Below are 15,758 nucleotides of genomic sequence, written 5' to 3' on the forward strand. Positions count from 1 at the left end.
GCATTTATTGTTTATAGACTTTTTGATAGCAGCCTTCCTGACCAGTGTGAGATGGCACCTCATTGTGGTTTTGATTTGCATTTCTCTGATAATGAGTGATGTTTAACATATTTTCATGTGTTTGTTAGCCATCTGTATGTCTTCTTTGAAGAAATCTCTGTTTAGTTGTTTGGGCCATTTTTTTGATTGGGTCATTTATTTTTCTGGAATTGAGTTGCATGAGCTGCTTGTATATTTTTGAGATTAATTATTTGTCAGTTGCTTCATTTGCTATTATTTTCTCCCATTCTGAAGGCTGTCTTTTCACCTTGCTTAGAGTTTCCTTTGTTGTGCAAAAGCTTTTAAGTTGAATTAGGTCCCATTTGTTTATTTTTGCTTTTATTTCCGTTACTCTGGGACATGGGTCATAGAGGATCCTGCTGTGCAGGATGAGAGTGTTTTATCTATGTGTTCCTCTAGGACTTTCATAGTTTCTGGTCTTATGTTTAGATCTTTAATCCATTTTGAGTTTATTTTTGCGTATGGTGTTAGAAAGTGTTCTAGTTTCATCCTTTTACAAGTGGTTGACCAGTTTTCCCAGCACCACTTGTTAAAGATATTGTCTTTTCTCCATTGTATATTCTTGCCTCCTTTGTCAAAGATAAGGTGTCCATAGGTACATGGATTTAACTCTGGGCTTTCTGTTTTGTTCCATTGATCTATATTTCTGTCTTTGTGCCAGTACCGTACTGTCTTGATGACTGTAGCTTTGTAGTATAGTCTGAAGTCAGGCAGGTTGATTCCTCCAGTTCCATTCTTCTTTCTCAAGATTGCTTTGGCTATTCAAGGTTTTTTGTATTTCCATGCAAATTGTGAAATTATTTATTCTAGTTCTGTGAAAAATACCGCTGGTAGCTTGATAGGGATTGCATTGAATCTATAGATTGCTTTGGGTTGTATACTCATTTTCACTATATTGATTCTTCTGAGCCATGAACATGGTATATTTGTCCATCTATTTGTGTTATCTTTGATTTCTTTCATTAATGTTTTTTCCATTCATTTTTCTTTTTTAATTTAAATTTATTTATTTTAATTGGAGGCCAGTTACTTTACAATATTGTATTGATTTTGACATATATCAACATGAATCTGCCATGGGTGTACACGTTTTCCCCATCCTGAACTTGTAGGCTTTTTAGGTTTTGTTTCATCTTCCAGAATAGCCTTGATAAGCCTAAGATGTTGTTTTTTAATTCCCATTGAGAATTTTCATGGTTTTAGTTTGCCTGGTCTGTTTGTTTTTTGGTGTAGCTGTTTACAATTTTGAGTTATCTGGAATATATTTAGTTGTAAGATAGAGGATGTGAAATCAACTTAATTTTTTCCAGATGAATAGTCAGGTGTGCCAATACTAGTTCTTACATAACCCATAAAATTATATATTCTTTTCTAATTTAGGTAAAATTGGTATATAACAGTACACTAAATGGCAACCCACTCCAGTACTCTTGCCTAGAAAATTCCATGGATGGAGGAGCCTGGTGGGCTACGGTCCATGGGGTCACAAAGTTGGACATGAATGAGCGACTTCACGACTTCACGAGTTTCAGGCTTAGAACATGATAATTTGATATTTTTACACACTATGAAGTGATCACCACAATAGGTATAGTTTCCATCCTTCACCATGTGTTTGGACTGCCTTGACTCTTTACGTGCACTTCCTAAACCCCTTCTCCTCTGAGCTGTTCTCTAGATCTTTGGGTTTTGTTTTGATTTGTGTGTTCATTTGCTTTGTTTTTTAGCTTCCACATATATGTGAAATTGTGTGGTATTTGTGTTTCTCTCTGATTTATTTCACTTAGCACAGTAACCTCGAGATGCGTCCATGCTGCCCCAAATGGCAAGAGTTCCTTCTTTTTTTTATGGTTGAATAGTTTCCAGTTTGTGTGTGTGTGCTATCTTCTTTATCCATGTACCATACATTGACGGACACTTTGGTTGCTCCCATTTCTTGGCTGTTGTAAGTAATGCTGTGGTGAACATAGGGTTGTATATACCTTTGGGGTTAGTGTTTTCATTTTCTTTGGATAAATACCTGGAAGTAGAATATGTGGATCATGGCAGTTCTATTTTTAATTTTTGGAGGAACCTCCACACTGTTTACCCCTTCATCAAATTTGTATGCCCACCAACAGCAACAGCAGCCCACTCCAGTGCTCTTGCCTGGAATATCCCATGGGCAGAGGAGCCTGGTGGGCTGCCGTCCATGGGGTCGCACAGAGTTGGACATGACCGAGCAACTTCACTTTCACTTTTCACTTTCCTGCATTGGAGAAGGAAATGGCAACTCACTCCAGTGTTCTTGCCTGGAGAATCCCAGGGATGGCAGAGCCTGGGGCTACCATCTATGGGGTCGCACAGAGTCGGACATGACTGAAGCAACTTAGCAGCAGCAGCAGCAGCAGCAACAGTGCACAAGGGTTCCTTTTTCTCCACATCCTCTCCAATGCTTGTAATAAAATTTTCTTTATTTAATTGAGGGGTCATTTAAGTGTAGATTGAGTACCAAACAGGAAAGATACAATTTGTGTACTTAATGTTCTTCATATTTAAGAATGCTAGTGTTTCAGTTGTGATTTATCCTGGATATTTTTATCTGATTCAGAAAAGGTACCACTCTGCTCACTTATCATTCTTGGGCACTAGCCATTCTTATTCTTCTGAGCCTGTACAGGGCTGCTTGACAACAAACCAAGTGTTATTAATAAATGCTTACACTTTCTGTTGCGTTTTTCCCCAACCTGTCAATTTATCTATCTAAACATTTTTTTCCTGCTGCACTTACCAATGTAATTCGTGTATTCTGAGATTTTCATTTGCCATTTGCCACCACTGATTTAGTCTAATTTAAAAATATCACAGAATATGCAATATTTAATGAATAATAATTAAAAATAGATTTTTAATTATATCTTAAAGTAATTATGTCATACCTAGAGAATTTTCAGGATTTGTAAGCCTAATTAGTCGGTTAGCTCAGTAATCACAATACCTATGAATAAAGATAATGCATTTTAGAGAACTAGCCATCTCTGGGCAGAACACTGTAAAAGATAAATTGTTAATAATAACCCATCTTCTCTCTTATTTGATTTTAAAGAAATCCATATACTTATTCTCTGACAAAATACCCTTAATGAGATAGTATCTTAGTTGCATTCTAGCTTAGGGGTGAAATAGGAATATTTATTTTTTAAATATTTTAAACTTTTATATGACCACTAAAGCACAGTTGGAGTTAATGCCACATGCTGGAAGAATGATTGACTGTTGGTAATTCATTAGTTTTTTTTATTGGAGATAGGAGGTGTGGAAACCATTAACCCCCAAAATACATCCTAGTTCACATTTCAGTTCACATTCTGGTATTTATATCAGAATGTTTTCTACCTCAATAAATGGAAGCTAAATGTGGATCATATTTTTGATTACATTAGAAAAATATTATTCTAATTATTAATGTTCTTATAAAGTGAGATCATGAATTAATTCCTTTCTTTTCCTGCTTTAATTTCTGCTTTAATTGTTAAACTATATATAGAAAACTAAATTAGCATTGTCAGCTTTGCTTTCAACTTAATCTTTATAATATTTTGACAGTGCTGAGAATCTATTTCAGGCCATGTCTTAAAGGTAATGATATTTTTACAATTGCTTGAAAAAGTTTTATAATTATCTACACAGCTGACTTATTTTAACTCAAATTCTCCTTTCTCCAGTTGGTTAATTGATTTTCTTTTATTGCCTAGAAATTGTGATTTATCATTTGACTAGAGTTTACCTTTGGGCATGAGAAAGTAGGGTTTATTTTAGCCAGTTAATGTATATCTTGCAATTTGTGCCAAGACAGAAGGCTAGAAAAAACCAGCTAGAGTGGTTCAGTTTGGGGGACAGAAACACCCTTTCAACAAAGTTTGGGATAGTGGTGTCTCTTTGCTGCTGGCTATAGTGTAATAGTGGTAGCAGCTCATGGGATGTATGAGGAGGGGGTAGGAGATGAGATTTTCTTGACCACACTGATGGGGGGCTTCATATCCTGGGGTGGCACTAGTGGTAAATAACGCGCCTGCCAGTGCAGGAGATGTAAGAGATGTGGGTTCAGTCCCTGGATTAGGAAGATATCCTGAAGGAGGGCACAGCAACCCACTCCAGTATTCTTACCTGGAGAATCCCATGGACAGAGGAGCCTGGCGGGCTACAGTCCATAAGGTTGCAAAGAGTCAGACATGACTGGAGCAATGTAGCATGCACTCACACACCAGTGGATTACATCTTCACTGGTGTCATTAGAAAAATACTTTTTAGGTACATCTTTGTGTAAGTTGTATTCATAGCAGCACACACTCATTTGATGGTTAGTTGTATCTAACATATCTGGTTACTAAAGGGGAGGTAAATCTATCCCCTTTGTTTAAACATTTGTGAAAACTGGGTTGCAATATGTTTTCAGCAGTTTTAAGTTTTATGCTGTTTTTGTTCAGCTGCTAAGTTGTGTCTGACTCTTTGTGTCCCCAACTGCAGCACGCCAGGCTTCCCTGTCCTTCACTATCTCCCAGAGTTTGCTGAGACTAATACCCATGGAGTCAGTGATGCCATCCAACCATCTCATCCTCTGTTGCCTCTTTTTCCTCCTGCCCTCAATTTTTTCCAGCATCAGAGTCTTTTTCCAGTGAGTTGACTCTTCACATCAGGTGGCAAAAGTGTTAAAGCTTCAGCATCAGTCCTTCCAATGAATATTCATTCAGGGTTGATTTCCCTTAGGATTAACTGGTTTGATCTCCTTGCTGCCCGAGGGGCTCTCAAGAGTCTTCTCCAGCACAGCAGTTCGGAAGCAGGTATTAACCATGGACAGAGGAGCCTGGCAGGCTACAGTCCATGGGCTCGCAAAGAGTCAAGACACGACTGAGTAACTAACACTTTAAGTTCTATAATTTTTCTTATTTTCTGTTGCTTAGAAAATAACATATAAGGAATATTGTCTTCTGTTAGACTTTTGAAAGTTTAGAGCAAACCCAGCATATGTGTGAAGCAGTCATTATGGGTGAATCAGTCAAGTAAGAATTAAGTATTTAAAAAAGATGTGCAGCTTGGCCATTTTGAGGCTGTTGGTCCTTCAGATGGGACTGGAGTGCATTTGCTTTGCTGTATGTGATGGACAGACGCAAAGACATTGTATGCTGTGGAAAAGTGAAATTTATAAGGAATATTAGGAAAATATTCACTTGGGAAATTTGGACAGTAGTACAATTGATCGTTTAGGGTGGGGTTAGAGCTGTTATTGTTTCCTTAAAACTTTAGCTCGAGCTCCTGTCTAAATTGGGAACTTTTTGTCTTGGCAGCTAAAATTATATATTTTCAAAGAAGTTTTGAAGTATCTCTGAGCATCACAAAATTTTCACCAAAAGGAATAGTATTGCCACTGCTGTTACTTTCCTTCTATTATATGAAGCAAGCCAGATCCTCTCATTCTCACTCACTCTCATTTCTTTTTATTCCTTCCCTCCTATTTCCATTAAAGAAATCTAGTGATTATTATTTTAACTTTAAAGAATATCTTTTTATCCCTATCCCTTGAATAACAGGTCTAAATAATGTCTTTATCTTCACACTGTGGAAAATCAGGAAATTAACACTTCTTCATTTTTCACCTTTTTTTTTCCCACTTTGTGTTCCAGTGATTGCTTTATAGATTACTTGTCTGCATTATTATGACTTGTGACATTTGTATTCTGTTCTGAAATACAATGAATTATCTTCAGTTCAGTTGCTCAGTCGTGTCCAGCTCTTTGCTACCCCATGAATTGCAGCACACCAGGCCTCCCTGTCCATCACCAACTCCCAGAGTTCACTCAAACTCACGTCCATCGAGTTGGTGATGCCATCCAGCCATCTCATCCTCGGTCGTCCCCTTCTCCTCTTGCCCCCAATCCCTCCCAGCATCAGAGTCTTTTCCAATGAGTCAACTCTTTGCATGAGGTAGCCAAAGTACTGGAGTTTCAGCTTTAGCATCATTCCTTCCAAAGAACACCCAGGACTGATCTCCTTTAGAATGGACTGGTTGGATCTCCTTGTAGTCCAAGGGACTCTCAAGAGTCTTCTCAAGCACCACAGTTCAAAAGCATTAACTTCGGCGCTCAGCCTTATTCCCAGTCCAACTCTCACATCCATACATGACCATTGGAAAAACCATAGCCTTGACTAGATGGACCTTAGTCGGCAAAGTAATGTCTCTGCCTTTGAATATGCTGTCTAGGTTGGTCATAACTTCCCTTCCAAGAAGTAAGTGTCCTTTAATTTCATGGCTGCAATCACCATCTACAGTGATTTTGGAGCCCCCCAAAATAAAGTCTGACACTGTGAAAGTGAAAGTGAAGTCACTCAGTCGTGTCCGACTCTTTGCAACCCCATGGACTGTAGCCTATCACGCTCCTCAGTTCATGGAATTTTCCAGGCAAGAGTACTGGAGTGGGTTGTCATTTCCTTCTCCACGGGATCTTCCTGACCCAGAGATCGAACCCAGGTCTCCCACATTGCAGGCACTTTACTGTCTGAGCCACCAGGGAAGTCCAGTTAGAATATGAACAATACGGTTATTTAATCCTATTTAACACACACAGTAGACCGTTTCAGTTAAGACTTGCATTTTTTTTCAGCTCAGAGTAATTAATTGTCTTCTGTGTTTTCTTAATCATTTCTTCTCTTCCATTGTCTCGGATGTTTCTTTCCGGAGCTTACATTTATTAGATATTTGACTTCCTGGGTGACCCTCCCTATTTCATTTTCTCTCTGTTTTAGTTTCCCCTGGACTCATTTTTATGCATAGTTATTTTATTTAATGGAGAAGGAAATGGCAACCCCCTCCAGTATTCTTGTCTGGAGAATGGACCGAGCAGCATGGTGGGCCACAGTCCAGGCGAGTTGGACATGACTGAGTGACTAACACTCACACATTTTATTTAAAATATGGTCTATTATAATACTTCATCTATTATTATGAGTCTTCAAGTCTTTTCACATGAGTGAATTTTCTAGATAACAAATGCTTATTCCATTTAGCACCACAGTAATTCTAGATTTGTACTATTTTTTTTAACAAAGTATTTTCATCTTTTTCATCTTCTTTATATTGTCCCTTTTACTCTTTTATGCTTTGTGTTGTGGAAGATTCCTTGACTTTCCCAGTTATTAAAGTATTAGTTAGTTGCTCCGTCGTGTCTGACTTTTTGCAGCCCAGTGGACTGTAGCATGCCAGGCTACTGTGTCCATGGAATTTTCCAGGCAAGAATATTGCAGTGGATAGCCATTTCATTCTCTAGGGGATCTTTCCAACTCAGGGATCAAACCTGGGTCTCCTGCACTGCAGGCAGATTCTTTACCACCTGAGCCACCAGGGGGTCCTTATTCCTATCTTTTTCAGCCAATTTTGAAATTTTGTATAATCTATGCAATCATTTTAATTTCCAAGATTGCTTTCTTATTTTTATTTTCTATTTTTTTGACGGTGATGTGTGCTCACATTTTCTGAGGACAATAATTAGAATTATTTGAATTGTTTTTTGTGTGCTTCTCTGTGTTTGTTTTAATTAGTTTTTATTGGAGTATTCTTGCTTTACAGTGTTGTGTAAGTTTCTACTGTACAGCAGAGTGAATCAGCTGTATGTATATAAATGCCCTCTCTTTTTTGAATTTCCTTTCCATATAGGTCACCAGAGAGCCCTGAGTAGAGTTCCCTGAGCTGTACAGTCGGTTCTCATTAGATAGTCTGTTTTATTCCTAGAAGTGCATACATGTCAATCCCAGTCTCCCAATTCATCTTACTCCCTTTCCCATTTGGTGTCCGTAAGTTTGTTCTCTACATCTGTGCCTCTGTTTCTGCTTTACAAACAAGATCATCTGTACCATTTTCTAGATTCCACATATACACATTAATATATGATATTTGTTTTTCTCTTCTCACCAGTTTTCTCTAGGGCACAGGCTCTAGGCGAGCAGGCTCAGTAGTTATGGCCATGGGCTTAATTGCTCCAAGTCATGTGGAATCTTCCTGGACCAGGGATCAAACTGGTGTCCCCCACACTGCAAGGCAGACCCTTAACCAATGGACAGTCAGGGAAGTCCCAGGGCTATTCTAATGTTCTTGCTTTTCCCTGTGATTCGTGGTGGTATGTCATATTTACAAAGATCTATGAATGACCTGCACGGGCTTCCACTGCAGTTTTGAGAGTCTGTTTCTCTACTAGCTTTCTCATGTAAATGACAAGGCTTACCCTGAACTCTGGGTGAGGGAAGAATACAGAAGTGGGTAGCCATTCCCTTCTCCAAGGTATCTTCCTCACTCAGGAAATGAACCTGGGTATCCTGCATTATAGGCAGATTCTTTACCATCTAACCCACCAGGGAAGCCCCCCCAAAATGATACACAGGCTTTCTTGTAGTGTACGTGTGTGTGTGTGTGTGTGTGTGTGTGTGTGTGTGTGAGAGAGAGAGAGAGAGAGAAAACAACCTGGAAGTACTAACAAGTGTACTCTTTTTACTGGTGTTAAAAACCTCCCTCTCCCCTGCATTCTTCTTCTTATTTGATCAGGATCTTTGGAGTTACTTCCAGCCCTATTCAGCTTCTCTGTCAATCCCTAACGCCTTCATTTGGCATCCTTTCAGGCACGTATTTTTGTTTCTTGAGAGAACATTTCTGCATTTCTCTAACTTTATCCTCTGGGTAAAAGCCTCTGCTGCTTGTCACTCTCTTTATGCTCGTCAGAGAGAGGAGGGCTTGAACTTCAGCTATTCAGATGTTGTTCTTTCTGGAGTTGCCAGCTGACTATCCCACCTCCCATGTCCACTCTATGTATTGTTTGGCTGGGAACCTAGGAAGGCCTGTTCTAACTCTAATCTCTTGTAGAGCAGTTTCTTCTCTTCTTTCTCTGATGGACCAATCTCATCTTCATTCTGCTTGCAAAAATACCTCAACGTTTCTGTATTTTTTTTGGCAAGCAATCATGTTTTTCAGTATTGTGATATGAAATGAAAGTGAAAGTGTCAGTCATGTCTGACTCTCTGCGACCCCATGGACTGTAGCCCACCAGATTCCTCTGTCCATGGAATTCTCCAAGCAAGAATACTGGAGTGGGTAGCCATTACCTTCTCCAGGGGATCTTCCCAACCCAGGGATTCAACCTGGGTGTCCTCCGTTGCAGGGAGATTCTTTACCATCTGAGCCACCCAGGAAAAACTATGTCTATTAAAATATAAATTTCAGTGGATCTTGGAAAGAAGAACATGTACTGTGTACTATTTTCCAATGCATATTTTCTCATGCTTCTCAATTTTTTTATTTCTTGTCTCAGTTGTTTTACCATATGCAGTTTTGTGCATTTTACATGTGTGTGCATACACATATACACAGAATTATATTTATAAAATGGACTGGCAGGATTTTGTCATATATTTTCTATCTGCTTTTTAATTGTCTTCTGCATCTAGGAAGGTACAAATATATATGACTGTTACAGTGTTTTCCCATATTGATGCTGTATAAAGTATACTTTAAACATTAACCATCAAGAAATCAAATAAGCTCTTGAATGTTTAATGAGTCTGTTTTAATCATTGGTCTTAAGAACTGAGACACTTTCAAGTTAAACACTTTTGTAGTTGTGTAAAATAATTTAATGGCTGAACTTGAAGGTTTGATAGTTTTTTTTCCCCATTTCATTGAGATATAATTGGCATATAATATTGTCATTGATATATGTATATATTGTGAAATGATTACTACAATAAATTTAGTTAACAATCTGACAGTCATAATTTTTTTTTCTTATAATGGGAACATTTAAGATCTACTCTCTTAGGAACTTTCAAATATACGCTATAGTATGGCTAACTATAATCACCATATTTACATTACATATCAGAATTTGTCTATTTTTTTCTTTTGTATTTGTTCTGTCTGAATTGTTTTGATGCCAGGCAAGTAACTTTAGTCAAATTAAGAGGAAACTGTTTAAATCTTTCTTTTTCAGCAAAGAATCGTGGAATTGCCATTCCAGTGGATTTGGACAGCCAAGTGAATACTCTTTTCATGAAGAGTCATTCAAACATGGTGCAGAGAGCGGCCATGGGCTGGAGACTATCAGCTCGCTCTGGACCACGCTTTAAGGAAGCTCTTGGAGGGCCTTCTTGGGATTACAGAAATATTATTGAAAAGTTACAGGTACAATAAGAGCATGAAAGGACATTAATATTTTCTAAATTAATATTTTAATATATGTGGCCACATAAACTATGGTTAAAACTATCAAATTCTAGTTGGGTACCAGGCTTTGCTTTCCAATGTCCAACCAACACTATCCTTTTTAAAACATTGCTTCCAGATAGAAGTTGTTGGGAGTCTTTCTTTTTTTCTTTTTGAGTAGGTATTATTTAATGTGTTCTGGCAGTGAGGTAATGGGTCTTAATATCAAAATAATAACTGTGACACATTTAGTAGAATAATTTACTGTAAAGACCCATGTAATAAATATTTTACAACCTTGCTTCAGTTCATGTCTCAATATCCTTTTATATTTCTTTGATGAGAATGGTGTGAGCACCTTTACTCCCAAATTATTTGCATAGTATCCCACTCCTGTGTTTGGCCTGGACATTCTGGGACACTGAGTAAAGAGAGGCATTGTATTAATCTACCCGGACTGCCATCATGAAATACCACAGCCTCGGTGGTTTAACCGACAGAAATTTCTTTCTCACAGCTCTGGCGCTAGAAATTCAAGATCGAGGCGCTGGCAGGTTTGTTTTCTTCTGAGGTCTTTCTCCTTGGCTCACAGGTGGCATGCTTGTCTCCGTGTCCTCATGTGGTCTTCCCTCTGTGCACATACACTTCTTTGTCCTAATTGCTTCTTGTAAGGCCCCTGGTCATTTTGAAGTAGAGCCCATCCATATGAATTCATTTTACTTGAATTACCTCTTTAAAGGCCCTGACTCCAAATACAGTCACATCCTGAAGCATCGCTGTGTATGTGCTGTGTGCTCAGCCACTCAGTCGTGTCCGTCTTTGTGGCCCCGTGGGCTGTAGCCCTGCCAGGCTCCTCTGCCCATGGAATTCCCCAGGCAAGAATACTGGAGTGGGTTGCCATTCCCTTCTTCAGGGGATCTTCCTGGCGCAGGGATTGAACCCACATCTCTTGCATCTCCTGCATTGTCAGGTGGATTTTTTTTTTTTTTTAACCGCTAACACCATCTGGGAAGCCTCAAAGCACCAGGATTAGGGCTTTATCGTATGAATTTTGAGAGGGACACAATTCGGCCCATAGGAGATACCTTCCCACTCACATAACCAGTGAAAGATTTCATGGCACAAACTGGAGTATGGCTTGAGGAAAGTTTTTGGCATGGAGAATGGTCACAACATGAACTGGAATAAATATTTTAAGAAGTAATGAGTAGATTACTTGGTGAAGATTCAGTTTTAATAGATGAATGTAGTCGCCCCCATTTGACACAACTAGAGAAAGCCCATACACAGCAATGAAGACCCAGCACAGCCAAAAATAACTAACTAACTAAATAAAATTATAAAAAACATGAAGGCAGGGTCAACAGACCTGGTGGTTCTTAGATGGAGATAGAGAGGGAGCATGAGGGACATTGAAGAGGCATGATGATTGGAGACTAGGTGACATTGTAGTCCCTAGACTGTCAGAAGGAAGGAGAGAATACAGTAAAGGGATCTTGGCGGTGCTCACTGAACACACAGTGAATAGATTTATTGGCTACTGAATGTATTGGAAGGTAGGTCTATATTTGGAGGTAATAGTTGGTTGATGTTGCTAAAAGAAAGAGTATAGTGATAGGAAAAACAAAGAACATTTTTTTAGGCTAAATAAATTAGCCTAAAAGTTGCAGAATGGCCAAATAAAATGAGGGAAAAAAGGCACAGTCAGAAAGGAGGTAACCAGGTTTATGAGAGGCAGGGGAGCAGACATTTCAGGGGAGAGATTGTCATGTCAACCAGCATAGAGAGGGCATGCTTTCAACTTATTTTAGCATAGTCAGTGGCAATCATTTAATAAATATATATTTGATGAATACTCTGTACCAGCCACTGTGTTAAGTACTGGAGATAGAACCATGAGGTCTGTATCCTCATGGAAAATGCATTGTAACCCATTAAGTAAATGATATAATGTTAGATAATTAAAACCTCTGTGAGTAAATCATGATAACAGTTTGATGGAGCGTCACTGGGAGAGTGATCCTGTAGTGAGGGAGTGCTTCTCCATCGAGAAGACGTTGACACCCAAATGAGGAGGAAGAGTCTATTCAAAGAGAGCTTTATGGGAAAGGAAAAGTAAATGCAGTGATGCTTTGGCAGGAATGAGGTTGGGGATTTGAGAAACCAAGAGAATCCCATTGGGGCAGATGTTAGCAAAGGAAGAGAGTATTATGAAATGAGGAGCCAAATCACATAGAGACTGCCATGCATGATTAAGTGTTTGGCTTTATTCTAAATGTGATGGAAAATTTTTGGGGATTTTTAGCAGAAAATAGGCATGACTCGGTTTACCTTTAAAAAAACACTATGGATTTCAAGTGGTGAATTGACTGTCGGGTCCAGACAGAAGCAGTGAGTCTAGTTCACCAGTTATTGCATTAATTCAGGTAAAAGGTAATGGTGGCTTGGCTTAAGGGGGTAGTGATAGTGATGAAGATAATAAATTTTGGATATAGTTGGTCCTAGAGCCACTGGGGCTTGGTGGATGGATGGGAGAGTTGTGGATTGTTGGAAAGAGAAATCAAGGATGAGCCTTGGTATAACATGATTAGATCATTTGCTAAGGTAAGGAAGGATGGGAGAGTTGGAATCCAAAGATTCTGTATGGAGAATCTTAAGTGTGAGATGCCTATGTCAGTATCTATATGGATGTGTCAAACAGACAGATGGATGTATGGGTCTGGGGTGGTTTGGAAAGATATCAATGCAGGAAATATAATTGTGGGAATTTTCAGCATACATATGATGTCAAAACCATGCAATTTCATGAGGTTCCTCACAGAAACTGTAGATATAGAAGAGAAAGGACCAGGAATTTGGTAAAGGACTAGTCAGGACATAGATGGAAAACAAGGAAAAAAGTGATGTTACAGAACCAAGAGTAGAAAGTGTTTGACGAATCAGAAACAGTGTGTTAAATGCTTAGGTAAGATGAGGACAGAAAAGTAACCACTGAATTTAGCAACATGGTGATGATTGCTGCTGCTGCTAAGTCACTTCAGTCGTGTCCGACTCTGTGAGACCCCAGAGACAACAGCCCACCAGGCTCCCCCGTCCCTGGGATTCTCCAGGTGATGATTGCAGCTAACTGGTATTCAGTGATTACTACATTAAGGAGTGACCAGTACATGTTAGAGGCTGTTTTTTCTTTTTTAGCTTTTTAAGCCATTTTTAAAATGAAGCGTAGTTAATTTGGGGGGTAATGAGAGATTCCCTGGTGGCTCAGACAGTAAAGAATCTGCCTGCAATGCAGGGGAACTGGTTTCCATCCCTGGGTCTGGAAGATCCCCTGGAGAAGGGAATGGCAACCCACCTGGGTATTCTTGCCTGGAGAGTTCCATGGACAGAGGGGTCTGTTGGGCTACAGTCCATGGGGTCCCAAAGAGCTAGCTGGACATAATTAAGCAACTATTTCACATAGTTAATTTGCAGTGTTGTATTAGCTTCAGGTGTATATCAGTGATCATTTTTCAGATTATTTTCCATTATAGATTATTACAAAACATTGTAGAGGCTATTGTATATATTTACTTTTAATCCTCACAGCAAGCCTATGTAATTGCTAGTATCATTATCCTGGGTTTTCACATTGGGGAAAAAAATGAATTAAAGAGATTACGTAGTTGACCCATGATTGAAATAGGAGGTAAAGTCTGACATCATAGATGCCTGGACACAGTTTATTTAGAGAATGAAATGAAGTTGAGAGGTAATCTGAAAGAGAGGTATGTTATAGTGATGTTTTCTTAACTACGATAACTGTGGTCACATTTGATAACCATATTCTCTTCTCGCCTTTGTATAATATCTAGTTTCTGTGTATGTGATTTTTTTTTTTTTCCCCTCCCTGGTAGTCTCTCTCAACTATTATGAGGAATTTCTCAGAAAACTTAGTTAGTAATTGAAGGAGAAATTATCACTTTTTCTAAAAGGGAAGGAAAGAGTTAAACAAAAGTTAACTCCTGAAATCTAGTCATAAGGAATCAAGAGACTACCAGGAAGAAAACAACTTAGAAATATATGTTGAGAGTAACAATAAGCAATTGGCAGTCAGTTTTCTGCTTAAGAGAATAAAGCCACAGTTATGAGCAAATAAAGTATTGCTTTATGTGAGTGTTGTTTTTTTTTTTCTTCAGTTTGTTTTCTTAGTTAATTTTAAAACAAAAAGGGGAGGCTTTCATCATTAAATAATGTTCAATAAATTATCATTGCTTATAGTTAATTTAAGCAACATGTCAGTTGACTGCTTTCAGCTATAATTAACAGAGAAAAGTGGCTTAAATAATAAAAAATCTATCTTTTCACACACAAGAAGTCTGAAACTAGGGTTCTTCCTGAGGTGTTTAATTCAGTAGCTTGATTGGTTGGGGTCTCAACCACCATTAGTCTGTGGACTTTAAGCATAAGGCTGATCTTCAAAGGTCCTTTGAGGGCTGCCTTGTACTTTGAATTTTCACACTCTGAGGCTATCTTAGAAGCCAGAGCTAGTTTCTAAAGAATCTGCCCTGCCCACTCCCCAGCTCCATACACACCCTCACACTCAGCAGACTTCACTTGATATCTCATTGGTCAAGACTGTGTCACAGAATCACACCTAACCAGTTGTTGGCAGGGGAAATGGAACGACCATGACTGGCTTAATCAACCTTGACTCTAGGGGAGGCGGGCAGGGGCTCCTCTCCCGGACAATGTTGTTGCCTGACTGAGAACAAACATGGAGATTCTGTTAGCAAGGAAAAGGATGAGGAAAGGCTACTGGTAGATGATCAATAGTGTCCGTCAAAAAGTATAATTTAAAAATACTACTAAATGTCATCAAACCCTTGTATAGTGCTAATACTGCTTCAGGTAATATATCAGGGAATTTCCCCCACTGGAAAAAAATGGTCAGTTTCAGGTGACCAGTGACACACATGAAGTCTTTCTTAGCTGTTCCCTGAGCATACTGTAACTCCAGTTTGATGAATACCTGTACTGTCTGTGGTTGCTCAGTTGGTAAAGAACCCACCTGCAATGCACGGGACCCAGGTTCGATTCCTGGGTCTGGAAGATCCGCTGGAGAAGGGAACAGCTACCTATTCCAGTATTCTGGCCTGGAGAATTCCGTGGACTGTTTATTCCATGGGGTCGCAAGGAGCTGGACATGACAGGAGAGACTTTCACTTTCACTTTTGCACTATCTGTATTACAGTCCCAGACACTGCCGTACTTGTAGCAGTGGCTTTACTGACTTTTTATCTTTCCTGTATATTCTTAGAAATCTATAGCTACCCACTCCTCCTTTATCATATAAATGAAAAAGGAGATCCAGGAAGTATTTAGACAGAAGGCCAGCCTCTGCTTAAAGCACACGTATCCAGTGCTTTGGGAAGTAGGGTACCTCTTCTCTGAAAGTCCCACATCTCATTTTTGGTTAGTATTCATAAGCTTGTCCTATTTT

The 15,758-nt window shown here is 39.0% G+C and overlaps 1 protein-coding gene across 1 annotated transcript in view; it reads left to right on the top strand.

Annotated features, from left to right (window-relative positions):
• The window catches only part of ITPR2 (inositol 1,4,5-trisphosphate receptor type 2), a 592,637-nt gene that overhangs the window by 301,282 nt on the left and 275,597 nt on the right, over positions 1-15,758 (top strand). Inside the window, exon 35 of the mRNA XM_052640930.1 lies at positions 10,068-10,258. Within this exon, the coding sequence (XP_052496890.1) occupies positions 10,068-10,258 (191 nt within the window). The remainder of the gene's footprint in view (positions 1-10,067; positions 10,259-15,758) is intronic.

The sequence above is a fragment of the Budorcas taxicolor genome, chromosome 5 (genome assembly GCF_023091745.1).
Source record: "Budorcas taxicolor isolate Tak-1 chromosome 5, Takin1.1, whole genome shotgun sequence".
Taxonomy (NCBI): Eukaryota; Metazoa; Chordata; class Mammalia; order Artiodactyla; family Bovidae; genus Budorcas; species Budorcas taxicolor.